The sequence below is a fragment of the Macaca nemestrina genome, chromosome 10, assembly GCF_043159975.1.
Source record: "Macaca nemestrina isolate mMacNem1 chromosome 10, mMacNem.hap1, whole genome shotgun sequence".
In the NCBI taxonomy this organism is placed as follows: Eukaryota; Metazoa; Chordata; class Mammalia; order Primates; family Cercopithecidae; genus Macaca; species Macaca nemestrina.
In genome coordinates, this window is record NC_092134.1 from 52,710,808 (window position 1) to 52,724,255 (window position 13,448).

At 37.5% G+C, this 13,448-nt stretch overlaps 1 protein-coding gene and 1 long non-coding RNA gene across 4 annotated transcripts in view; one reads left to right on the plus strand and one right to left on the minus strand.

The window, feature by feature from the left end:
* Positions 1-509: 509 nt before the first annotated feature.
* Positions 510-2,463, minus strand: LOC105473298 (myogenic factor 6). Its single transcript, XM_011727036.2, has 3 exons — positions 1,855-2,463; positions 1,476-1,566; positions 510-1,242 (listed from the first exon to the last, which is right to left on the minus strand). Exons 1-3 carry the CDS (start codon positions 2,371-2,373, stop codon positions 1,124-1,126), a joined length of 729 nt encoding a protein of 242 aa, XP_011725338.1. The 5' UTR covers positions 2,374-2,463; the 3' UTR covers positions 510-1,123.
* Positions 2,464-2,532: 69 nt separating this feature from the next.
* The window catches only part of LOC139356694 (uncharacterized), an 83,144-nt gene continuing 72,228 nt past the window's right edge, over positions 2,533-13,448 (plus strand). For 2 of the 3 annotated variants that reach the window (XR_011609019.1, XR_011609021.1), the window contains exon 1: positions 2,533-2,984. This is a non-coding gene — a long non-coding RNA (uncharacterized lncRNA). The remainder of the gene's footprint in view (positions 2,985-13,448) is intronic. The other variant, XR_011609020.1, reaches the window with a different exon arrangement.

Below are 13,448 nucleotides of genomic sequence, written 5' to 3' on the forward strand. Positions count from 1 at the left end.
GCCAAACGAGGCCTTGAGGATATTCCAGTCTGCTAGGGACCAGTCTAGTTCAAGAAAACTGGGGAGGAGGCCCCGAGATCCGGCCCTGAGGCCAGTGCAGACCCGGGAACTCCAGAGCCACACTTCAGGACAAGAGCGACCTGGGAAGAATAAGAGGGACGGCAATTTGGGGGTCAATCCGCTGAAGATCTTTTCGGGAAATGAGCACAGTTTTGGTGTGGTAATTTCTTGCAACCATATTTTCCTAGATTGAGAATTCCATTGTTAACTTTGGGTAAGTAAATCTCACCCAGTTCTCCAGGTAGAGGAGTGTAAAAACAGACGGAAAAAGATGCTGACAAAAGGAAAATGACATTTTTCTTCTGGGCACTATTCACTTCCAATGACAAGTGTGAGGTCTACGACAGATAGAAAAGTATCCAGTTTAATTCAGACTAAGGAAAGCCAAATTTCCTCCCTTTCAATTGGCCTGTAAGAAAACACCCAAATAAATGGGCTTGTGTGGTGTCTAAATTAAAATATGGCTCCTCTTTATTTTTGTATACATGCCTCCAAACATATTTTTCCAGTTCCATCAAACTAGGACCAACTTTGTTCATATAGAAACTTCTTTTTAATATTACAATACCAGGATCCTCGCACATTTTATATACATCATTCCACATTTAAAATATATTTTAGGTTTACATAAAAAATGAAAGTGCTAAACTATTTACAAAAAAACATTAAATACCCCTAACATTAAATGCAACGTTCCCACTTTAGACAGGAATGAACTTTTTTTGAACATGGCACAAAAGGATCACCGTAATAAAAGTTAATATATTATAAAATCAACCAAACAAAAACAAAATAAGGAGGCTAGACCTAAGCCACTCGAGGTTCCAAAAAAAAAAAAAAAATAAATAAATAAAATAAAAGCCCAAGGCCGAAAGGCTTTTTCATTTGAGCCGGACAACAGTTTTCGCAATGTTTCTTTGTGAATGTGTCTCCTTCTCTTTCACCAACTTTTCGGTCTATGTTCCTAAATGTTAATATAATGTGACCTAATCTAAAGGATTAGGCCAGGAAGCGTTGGTGGGATCTTCCTGCTGCGTGGAGAAGGTCTCAAGCGCCGGTCCAGTTACTTCTCCACCACCTCCTCCACGCAGGGGAGTTTGCGTTCCTCCGAGGAAATACTGTCCACGATGGAAGAAAGGCATCGAAGGCTACTCGAGGCTGACGAATCAATACTTGCTCCTCCTAAGTGCAAAAAACACACACACAAACATAGCACCCAAAGAAGGAAAACGAAGCAGCTCCGCGCCCCGCGCGAGGCCGCTTTGGCTGCGCAGAAAGGCCTGGTCCCTGCGAGCAAAGAGCGCCCTTTTCGCAGGGTGCGTCCCTGCTGTCGCTTCGAGCCCTCTCGGCCCGATCATCCTATCCACCTCCCGGATTTTCTCTGGTGCGGCCCAGAGCCCTTTCTTTTACTTTACCTTCTTTAGCAGTTATCACGAGCCCCCTGGAATGATCGGAAACACTTGGCCACTGGGAGCTGCAGGTGCGCAGGAAATCCGCACCCTCAAGCTGGAGGGAAAACCAAAGCAGCAGCAGATTAGGAAAGAAACATCGGTTCCGGGGGTGGGGTTGGGTGGTGGGGAGGCGGCTTTCCTGCTTCCTCGGGCGGGGTACGCATTTCCTGCCTATTGCAAGCACCCGGTCTTCTTGGGCCACTGGGGGTTCATTAGAGACGGAGCGGGAGGGGCGGGCGAGAAAGGGGGAAGGGAAAAAAGACCAAGCAGCTGGAGGTTAAGGCCCCAGGAAGGCGTTTAATTAGCCTTTGCATTTCCCTGCCCCGGCAGCATCTAGGCTTACGTTTTCTTGCTTGGGTCTGTAGCTGAAGGGGTCCACCCCCAGCTCCTGCATTTTCTCCTGCTGATCCAGCCTGTGCAGCAGGTCCTGCAGCCGCTCAATATAGCTGATGGCACTCCGCAGAATCTCCACCTTGGGCAGCCTCTGGTTGGGGTTGGCCACAGTCCGCCGCTTCAGTGCCTCGAAGGCCTCGTTAATTTTCTTTAGCCTCCTCCTTTCGCGCAGGGTGGCGGCCTTTCGCCGGTCCGTGGGGGCAGATTTTCTCTTGCAGGTCTTGCAAGCCCAGATCAGACACTGGCCGGGGCAGTGTGGAGGCTGCAGGCCCGGGGGCGCCAGGACATGTTCCTCTCCGCTGCTGTCGCTCCCCGCTTCCGGGGGCATTTGGTCCTGGCAGGGGGACAGGGTACCATCACTCCCTGGGTACAAAGGAGAGCCTTCTGCCACTTCTAATGGCTGCAGAGTAACATTTTCCCCATCCAAGTAGAAAAAATAGGAGCCAGTTTCAAAAAGGTCCATCATCATGTTCTCCTCCTTGGCCTCTGACTCGATCTGAACTGGGTGATGGACTCAAAAACCCAGAGGAACCACCCAGATGGCATTTAATTAGTGCAGTGACATAAGTCGACCCAGCTTTATATATAGTAGCTCCTGAAACTCAATCCAACTTTTAGCTGTCATGGAGCATCAGTCTCCCAATGTGATTGCAGCTAGTGCTCTCTAGAACATCTAGTTTGAAAGAAAACTGAGAAGTGTCACCTCCCAGAGTATTCTGACCATCTATGTGCAGACCAGGTTACACAGAGAGAATCACATAATTTAAACAAAGCATTGAACGCTTCCATTTGGGGCAGTTTAGATACTAACCTGCTTACAGGACAACTTCAAAACAACTGGGGATTAACATTGCCCCACTCCCCTCCCCCTGTGCTCATCTGAATTCTAAGTATAGACCCATGATGAAAGATTTCAAAGGCAATAGCCGTTGCTCCAAAATAGCCGGGTTAATATTTGCAGAGTGTTTCAGCTCCTTTCTCTCTCCTGCCTCTCAAAAAGATGCTATTCCTGTGATTAAAACCATTACAGTCCTTCAAAGGTTATACATGACTTTCAGGCTTCAGCCTCAATAGAAGCAGGTAAATCTCTTTCCTCTCTTTTACTAAGGCTGCAAGATGATTTGGGAAATGGAGGGGGTGGCTGAAGGGTTCTCACATCCCATGATACTGGATGAAATGATTCTCTGGGTCCTTCCATAGAGACTGTCCTTGACTATCTTTTTTTTTTTTTTTTTCCCTTTGGGCAGAGGGGCAATCAGGATTTGAATTCTGTACCCTTCCATTTGTGGAGCAGTATTACATATGTGGTAGGGAGTGGGATAGAGGATGGGGTTGCAATACATGTAATAAGTCCTCCTTAAAAATAGGTTTAGTGAAAACAAGACTCACAGCTACTTGATATTTCAACATTTACTTGTGGCCCCTTCCAAGGTGCCTCTTTTATGATTCCAGTGCTGAACACTGTGTGCTCACCATTTTTTCTTTTGCATTCTTACTATCCATTGACTCCAAATAAGTTGTTTGATGGGATTTAAGTGAGAAAGGTTAGCAACCAAGGCATGAGCAAGGAAACAGCATTTTTTACATTGCAGCTTGCGCATGGTCCATAAAACATGTATTGTTCTTCGGGAGACAGTACAATATGAAGGTGAAGTGCAGGGGCCCTAGATTCCAAAGAACTATCAAGTCCTAGCAAGGTTAATTTCTATGTATATATCCATGGGTAAGTACTAGATCCTGATGTCTTCAAGATGATAGTGGTTTCCTTACAGTAAGGATTGGTGAGGATTTAATCAAATGATACCATGCATGTGAAGCACGTAGCACATAGCTGCTTGATGAACAACAGTAGTTATCATTTATAGTATAAAGCCATGTTAGGGCAAAGACCTGTTCCTGTGGATGAAATAAAGCATAGCTGTTGGAGAGGTTTTTTTTTTTTTTTTCTTCCCTCCGTCTCTTTTGCTGTTCTTTCCTTTCCTTTCACCTTTCCTCCTAGAGCTCTGGAAGGACTTCCTGCCTGTAACTGGCCTTTGGGATGACAGTCAACCTTGGTTTTGGTCTTCATAGTCAGTGCCTGAAAAACTACATGGAAACATAAAATCTTATTGCTCTACCCCAAGCAGTAGTGATTATAAGTTGTGTTCTTTATGACTTTATTTTAAAAAATGAATAAAGATAATGCAGGAAATCAACAGTCAGGTAATTTAGAAATTATTAATCAAGTGGCCTATTCTAGAAGATGATTCTTCACACTTTCTATTGAGCCACAGACTGGGATGTTAAGGTTTGATATTTTTGGCTGTTTTTATTCCTTATCAAGTTTAATAAATATTCTTAGATTTTTGGAATGGTAGGAAGCAGAGAGAAAGTTACAAGAGGCCAATACTTCTTCTGTGACCTTTTTTTTCTATTTTCACCAGTTTCTTGGTTGCTCAAGTCAGCAATTAAAACTGCAGATTGAAAGTTTCAGCAACTCAGGGTATAATCTAACATCTATTATAGAAAATTAGCTTTTGCTCTCAACCACACTTTATGTTGTCTTTTGTAAATGTGAAGATAATTTGAAAAGTTAACTAAGATTATGATGATAAAAATCATTAAGATCATTAAGATAAAAATGACTGATTTTTTTTTAAATTCAGCATTTATTGGGTACCTACTAAGTGCCAAATAGTGTCCTGGATGCTAAGAATAAAGCATTAAAAAAATTGTCTCTTCTCATGGAGTCTGAATCTAAAGAAGTGAGTTAAATTAACAGACCAAATGGGAGAAATAGCCTTGGAATTGGGATGGGGAAGGCCTAGATTATAGTCTTTTGGGGCCCGTGAGGATTTAATGAACCCTACTATCTCAAATCCTCAGATGTTTCATTCATAACATTGGTATGATGCCAAAAGATGTCCATATTCACAGGACGCTATAAAAATTAAGTTTTCAAAAACGTGAAACCCACCTCAAAAATGTAGCATCCTCTCTGAAAGTACTTTTATTATTGGAATTAGTATGTTCAGAGAAAAATGAGAGAAGAAAAATATCACTACTAAGCAATTTTGAAGCCTGGATAAAGAAATAATGTTTAAGACATTACCATTCTTAGACTCGCCACTGATTTTAAGTGGTATCAGATAGATATTAGAGAGCCTGCACATCATGAACCTGCTAAAAAATATGAAAGTTCGCCTTTTCCTTTTTCTGTTTCTTTCATTCATGTGTCACCACTGGAAAAAGAGCCAGTTTAGAAATGTAGAAAGAGAATTACTTTTTTTTTTAAAGTACATAAAGCTTTGGGGTGCAGATCAAGAGCAACTTCTTAGGCAAGGTATAAAGTCAACCTTCACCTGTTGAATTGTTCCTTATTAAATTATAAATCCCCTTTTCCAACATGCTGTAGACCTCAGACCAGCAAAATTAGTGTGAGTGTTCACCTTGGTTTAAACAGATTTTTTCCCCTTTTTTGTTGTTGTTTTGGGGGTTGAGGGAAGGAGGTTGGAGGAGAAAACAAGGAAATGCCAGCTTGGGAAATAACCACCCTTTATTAGATTAGGTCAATGGGAAAATACGCACTGATTCCAAACTTCTAACTAGTGAACTCTTGGAACTCAAACTGTTTACAAAATATGAGATGCCTGTAATTGCAATTATATTACTTCTCAGTAGAACTTGGAGACACAGACCTTGACAAGTGGTCAAGTCAGGTTTATATAAACTGCAATCCTCCAAGCTTTAAATAGTCCAAATATTTTTTAAACTATGGACAAAGTAAGTGATAATAGGGGAATAATAATATTATCATTAATAAAATCACTCCAAGGGGACTAGACTTCACTCATCATAAAATCTGAAACTAGGTTAGTGATAGAATGGGAAGTTTTCATGTAGTTTACCACCCTGGTGTTCTTACTTCATGCTTATTCATTTGCAAATGATTTTTTCCCATCATCTAAAAAAAGAAAGAAAGAAAGAAAGAAAAAAAAAAAGCCTGAGTGTCTCCCAATTCTTTTCTGTGGAAAGAAGTGGGAAGGAAAGTATTATGGCTAGTCCACGTCAGTGAATTTTAGCTATGAGGCTTTGGAAGGGTTGCGTATATAGTAGAAAAAGAAGAGACCTTTGGGGAAAGACAGAATCTGTGTTCTAGCCATTCTTAAGTATGTGTTTCTAGCCACAGTTTTATTAGAGATCAAAAAGCATATACATTACACATATCATAGCTTTCTTTTCACACTAAATTAAATGATATATGTTGAGCCCATGGCATGGAATATGCACTCAACAAATATTAATTCTCCTACTCAATTTGTAAGGCCTCCGATGGAAAGAATCATAGTGAATTCATTGAAAAATAACCTAGATTTGTTAAGAAAGATGTTTCTGATAAATTTGGGGATTTGTGTTAATCAAGGTGAAAATACTGAAACTAGTCACTCTAGTAACAGAGCTTAATGTATTTACACCCTCATTAAATTTCCAGTTTACTGGGGGACAAAGATACTAATTAAAAGTCACACAAATGAATAACCGAGTTGGGAAAGAAAGGAATGTAGTTCTCTAAGAGTGTGTAACAATAAAGTCACTCCTGAACAGGAAGCTTGAGAAAAGGATGGTTTGGGAACAGAAGTTCCTGAGGTATTGTGGTGGTATTTCTAGGGAACAAAGTTCAAGCTTTTCGAAAAGCCTTTGGAAAGTATCAGGATGATGGTGACAGTCAGAAGAAGCTCAAGGAAGAAATAGACACAGAGACGCAGATGACTGTCAGAGACTAGGGAAGAGATTTGTGTGGGTGACCGCTGGGGGATTTGGCTACATAATCAGGTTTAAAGAAAGCAGTTTCAGCCATAGCTGAAAAAGCAGAACTGAGAGCCAGATAGATGATGATTATACTCTTTCAACTATGAAAAATAGAAGAAAGAAAAGGGGATAGAAGAAAGGAGAGAGAGAAGAAAGACAGGAGAGAAAAAGAGTGAACAGAAGGCAGGCTAGCCCTCAGGGCGAAGGGTCACCCAGCAAGGGCAGAGAGTAGCCATAAAGAATAGAAGGTAAAGGAGGAGCCTGCTGACTGAAAGGCAAAACTCAGAAGAGGCAGATTAGTGCTTTCAATTTGTGGCAGCTAAATGAGTAACATGAGCTCCTGCACCTGTAATTTACCTAATCGGCAGACAGTTTGTGCCCAGAGATTCCCAAACGCTGTGGTAAAAATAGTTTTGCACTTAGACCTACAGAACATTTGAGTCACTCCTGAGGACCTGGGGGAGGGGCATAAACCAAGCAGAGGAAGAGGGAAGATATTAAAGGCGAATCTTCTGCAATCTCCAGTAAGTGGCAGTGAGAAGTTCCGCGTAGAAATGGGGCTGGACCTAGATTAGGAAGGACTTCAGTTTCCAGGCCCACCATGGAGCACCCTTTTAAAAACAGCAGGAAGGAAATGAGTCTAGAACAAGCGAAGGGGGAACCAACGAGGCTGCTCTTCAGATAGTTCAAGAAACACATTTTTGCTCTTTGCTCTCACTCCTGATTCCAAAAATCTGTATTCAGTCATGTACTAGCTGCAAAACGACACTTAAGAAGGCTGCTGTTCATTTCTTAATTCTCAGGCATAATTTCCAGGGAAGGTGACAATGAATGTTTTTCTCCTTGAGAAACACATATTCCTCAGTGCAAAAAATGAAGCCTTCTTCGTAATTCTGCACCTCCCTCCCCCCTATTTTATTCAGATTTCTGAATGTAAGGTTAAAATTTGGAAACCATTAGAATGTTTTCCAGGTTAAGTATTCCTTCCTGGTGAGGGGCCAACTGGCATAGGTTTGCTTAGGACTAACCGGGTACCCAGGAGGCCAGATTTTCAGCGCTTTTTTAAAACTGGGGAAATCCTGGTCAAGTCAGAATGAGTTTGTCACTCTGTTTCCCAGAAAAAGTCCATAGAAACTGACCTACATCTATTCTAAATAAGAACAATGTACAGAGTGCAGGATATACAAAGTATAGACTTTTTATTTAAAAAATTACTGTGATTATAAATATGGGGTTTGATGTTAGACAAAGTTCTAGGCCCAGCTCTACTACTTGCTAATCGTTTGACATTGGACATGTTTTATAACTTTTCTAAGCTTTAATTAATTAGTCTGTAAAATGGAAATAACATTTCTTTTTAACATTGTTTTAAAGGTTTAAACAATGTCAAGAAAATCCAATATACAGTAGCTAGCACATAAACAACATTCAATACAAATTAGTATAATTTCAGCTATGATTGAAGGAAAAAAAATCATCCATGCCTTGTCACTTCAATAAGTCAAACCCTCCTTTTTTGTTTTCTATATGAACAAAATTTTACATAAGTCATATCATACAATGTAAATTTTATATTACTTTTTATTTGAATATAAGTACAATATAATATTACATATATATCACCTTTTTAAATGAAAATATTATATAAACATTTTTATGATGCTAATACAACTAATATTTTAGGTGTTCAAAATCCAAAATATATGGAATGATTTTCCTATGATGTTTAATTCTTTTAAAAACGCAATGAATCATGATATTCAGATGACCCCAATTATAGTGGTGCTTGGTGTTACCAGCTTGCTAAGATAAACAAATGTCTCTAGTATAGTATGGTTAGCCAAGTATTTTGTTACTGCCCTCCAACTGGCTGGTTATGACATATTGCCCAAAATGTTTGATGCTTTAATGCCTGTGTCAGGGTCTACCGTGACAAATAGCCACCACTGTACAAACACATTTATTCCATAAAGTTTCCCTACCAGTTTGGAAGAAAAAAGTTGTTTAATCAGATATACATACACATCTCATGCTTTTTTTGAAAGTCCAGACATTTTTATCTGTGGATAATACATGTTAGTTTTTAGGTTAGTGAGTGATCGAAAGTTATAATGTGTTTAAATTGCATATGATCTGGAGCTTTTAAAAGTATAGGCATTACAAGTTCAACATGTCACTGGTCATATAAAATTAATCATATTAAATTTTATCTTCCCTGATTTTATGTGATTCGGGCTAAGTGTTGTCATATTAGAAAAGACTGGCTGTGTAATTTTACAATATTAGTATGGCCTTTTTATTAAACCATTTAAATATTTTTTTCACTTTCTTGTATTTCAGTATAAGCTATTGCAAGATTTAAGCTGCTTTTGTAGCTTAAAAATGGTGCTTTTAAAAAGAAAAGAATAAAAAGTAGTAATATATGTATTTTTTTATTTTGTAAAATTGTAGCCATTATTCAACTCTGAAAAAAAAAAATAAGTTGCAGGCCCTTATATGTTGAAGTACTTTAAGTAAATGATCTTATTACATCTTCGCAATATTTTACCAAGTATATAATATAATTGATTTCATTTTAAAAATACAGAAAGCAAAGCAAAGATAAGTTAATCTGTTTGCCCAATATTGCGTGCTATATACTTAAACCTGATTCATATGGCAGTGATTCATATAATTAAAAAGAAGCTTTTCTTCAGAATCTCCTTACAGTGACCAAAAGAATAGTCTTCTAGGAGCTACCTACCTTAGAGGAGCTTTGTGTGTTTATTTGGGAAACTTCAGGGTAACTTCTGTTTTTTTGTTTCAGTTTTGTTTTGTTTTGTTTTGTTTTCAGTCACATGTCCAAAAGAGGCATGTTGGTAGCTGATGGCTGAGATTTGGACCTACATATTGTTCCATTAGCAAATGATGACACAGTAGTATTTTCCATGTACACTACTACGCACAGGTAGCCTGTCTCAGAGGTCACAAAATAGATGTTCAATGAAGATACGCAAAACACATGGCCTGATTCATTATTTTAAAACCACATAGTGAGAAGCAAAAGGAAAAAGATGGAATAATTTAGTGCACTATTATAGGGTAAATGTGGAGAGACCACATTTTCCAAATACTAAGTTACACAATGCTCTTATGTCCTGTCCTTCTCTTTTTCCCAATTAGTCTGCTCCACTTATAGTAGTTACAAGGACTAGGGTTGAGAGCGACCAAGGGATCTTAGCAGGTAGAAGGTGACTAGAACCAATACACAGATCCTCTGAACAACTAGCCATATCTAACTCTTATTGGTAGGAGAGTCTTTTCCAATTGAACATCACATGTTTTGAGGATATTATGCTCACTTGAAATTATTGAGGTGTCTAACCAGTGAGAAGGCTAAATGTAAATGGGGTTGATAAAGAGAAAAATAAAAACAAATACTGATCTTATCTATTTCTACATAGGAAGACACAGAAAAAGGCATTTAGGATCTTTTAGAAGAGCAATTTTGTTTTCTTAGTCTCCTATTAATTAGATATGCTGAAACAAATTACATTTCAATATAATTATTTTTGCTATATTTTGCTTATTAATATAAATTATATTGAAGTTTAACAAATTATTTTATATAAGCCATTTATAAAGAAAGTCTTTATTAAGAAATACCTTTCATATAAAGTATTCCTAAGATAAAGAGGGAATACACTTGAAATTTTCAATTTGTGTTAATTATGCTTTTAGTGAGACTTAATAATCAAAAATTTAAAAAAAACTTACTACTACTTATTAGTTGACAGAATAGAGAGAATTTGTTTTAAATGGGATTACTACTGAAAGAGGCTAAAACAAAACATCTTGCTTTGTTAACATATTTTAAACTCACTTAGAAATAAGTTAGCTTAGGCTCGAATGGGTCTTTTCTTTCTCGAAATGATGGGCACAGTTTGGTCCAAGAATTACCACATAAGCTGAGGGTAGAATTCCTTTCTAAATTTGTTTCCAAGAAAATAGATGATCATATGCTGTTGAAGATCAATAAAACAAGGTACTTTCATGGCCCATAGTAAAGCATTCTTTTCTGTGAAACACTTTAACGTGAACTGTGACAAGCATGACTCCTATGATGGATATTTGGTGAGGTACAACGTTCTTGTCATGCAAACAAGTGCTTATTAGCATGGTTTCCTCAACTCCACTTCTCACTTCCAAATCCTCTAGGAATTGACACCAACTGTCCATTTTGACACTTGTTCATTAATTTTCTTTCAATAGAACTATTCTCTTCGCTCAGCTGTTGTAGCAATTTAAGATTTTACATACTTTTCTGATATGGCTCTTTGTTGGACATTCCTTCTGTGTTCAGAGAACCAAATAACACCAGAGTTCTAATATATGTCACAAAGTCCTTAGTTCAGTTTGCCACTTGTTCTATTACCCAGTCTCATAAAAGGGAACTTCAGCTCGACCTCTTAAGTGAAAAGAGCAAAATCAATTAGTTCTTTCTATCAAGACTTAACGGTCATGACAGCAATAAATTCATGCCAATGCCTCCTTTCCTAACCTGAATCTTTTCACACACCTGACCTGAGTAAATCCAGTAGATTCCTGGTTCTAAGTTGCTTACAGAAAATATTTTTTTTTCTATTAGTAGGCGTGCATGCACACATGTGTGAGTACACTCGTTTCACAGTCATGACTGGAAGCACTAACAGATCACAGGCAACAGATAATGACTATTTATTCCTTTGTGAAATATGTTCGACTTTACAAATTTTTATTTGTGATCAAAAAGCACCCTCATTTTGAGGATTAAAGGGCCTAAAACTTAATAATATAAGGAATGGCTGCAGATGTGTCTAATATTTGTTTTGTAATAAAATAAAGTTGGACCGTGCAGTGGTATGATTTCTCCATGGCACAATACGTTCTTTTCTTGTGTCAATTTTGTTTGGGGTTAGTGAGAAACATCACATCACAAAGAAAGAATGCAAGAATCAAGAGCTGCTTTGCACTTTACCAGTCTGTTGTGCTGTTCCTGGAAAAATTTATATTTGAGGCTTGCCAAAAGACAGCAATTGTTTTGTGGTTGCTATGTTTAAAAATGATATGTGTAATAAGTGATGCTTGATTGTTTCGATATTCTTTTACTATTTTGTTCAGATTCATTAATGTGCTTTAGTCTTTTAGATTTTGAATTATGTTATGATGCAGTAGCACTAAGAACATATGCTGCTTTTTAAAAAGAAAGAAGTCTTTTCCAGATATTAATTCTTTAATCTTAAGTATATGATTCTAAAATACCTAGACTTCTTATGTTTCCATACTTTATTTTTACTTCTTTGAGGATTTGGTATTCTAAATAGTTTCTAAATCTCTAATAGCAGAAATTTTTCTTTAATCTTATCCATGTCAATTCACCAAAAAGCTTATTTTTTTCCGACTTTGAAGAAAATCCCAGACTTCTAAATGGAATAAGTTATCTTTTGAAGATCAAAGTGATTATTAAAATCAGCTTTTGGATATATGATAATATTGTAATACTATTTTTGGCAGTGGTAAGTTACTTAAAGAGTTTTATAAGTACATCATCATAGCAATAACCTCAGACACAGGGAAAAATGAAGTACGATCTTATAAAATCTTATAAGGTTAGCATGAAATTTTTCTGAGGGTGCAGTAATTTAGATGTACCTTCAGAAGTGCAGAGCAAGACCTTTATAAAGCTCTGGGACTCTGGGACTTTGAATAGTCTATTAAAGACAAATAATGGAGAAAGATAGAAACAGAATGAGAGAATAAGAGAAGAAAGAAGGAGGAAGAGGGAGAGGGTGTGGGAGACAGGGAAAAGCTATAAGGGGGAAAGTGGGATTGTGAAGCCATTCTGAGTTCAGAATTACCACTAGACTTCTATCAAAATCAACTTTTTAAAAATAAATCACAGAGTTTTCAAAATAAATGAATACTCGGGAATTATTTAAAATGCTTAAAATACTGGGTTGACACAGAAGGCTTTAGGGTAAAGTACATCTCCTTTTTAATGATCTTCTTTGGTAATAAAATTTGATAGAAAAGTTAGCACATAAGTCACAGAAAGTTTGGCAGTTCCTGATGTTGTTTCCTACGTTCTTCTATTTCAAAATTCAGTCTGTAAGGAAATATTCATAAGGAGACTATTTGTGGAGAGGGGATCACCAAACTATATTCACTTTTCATAGCTTGTATTGATTGTAGTATCTGATTTTATGCTTACATATATCCTAACACTTATCACATTGCCTTGTAGTGCTTATTGTTCATATCACCGATTACATAGGGCAGAAAATATGCAATAATCAATATGGATTGCAGGAAACTCTCTGTTCTAAAATAGACACTATGTAATTTTTTGTGAGTGAATGAGTGAAAGTAATAATTGTCAAAATCTTCTATCATCTATGAGAATGTCTTGAAATGGCATTTTTTATTCTTAGAATTTTACATTTTTATCTCTATTTAGTTATTTGCTTAAATTTTATTGGTGTTTTGCCCAAAAGATGCGTATTTAAATCAGTGCAAGTGCAAGACATAATGCTCATTTACTCTCTTTGAAAGTAGTTCCGCCAAAACTTTTGTTTTGGTAGAAGTTCCTGAAACCTCTATGGGACCAGAAGTTCTCTACTATAAATACATTTTGTAACAAGACTTTTTTTCTGTAGCTAAAATTGCTAAGCTTTAGACACAAGTCTAGCTGTCACAACCAAATTTTAGTACACCAGTCAGACCTTCATGCTATGGTTA

Coding starts and splice junctions, on each gene's coding strand:
- LOC105473298 (XM_011727036.2), bottom strand. CDS start 2,373: ATGATGATGGACCTTTTTGAAACTGGCTCCTATTTTTTCTACTTGGAT. Junction 1,567..1,854: donor ACAGACCCAAGCAAGAAAAC/GTAAGCCTAGAT, acceptor TTTTCCCTCCAG/CTTGAGGGTGCGGATTTCCT. Junction 1,243..1,475: donor CGTGATAACTGCTAAAGAAG/GTAAAGTAAAAG, acceptor TTTTGCACTTAG/GAGGAGCAAGTATTGATTCG.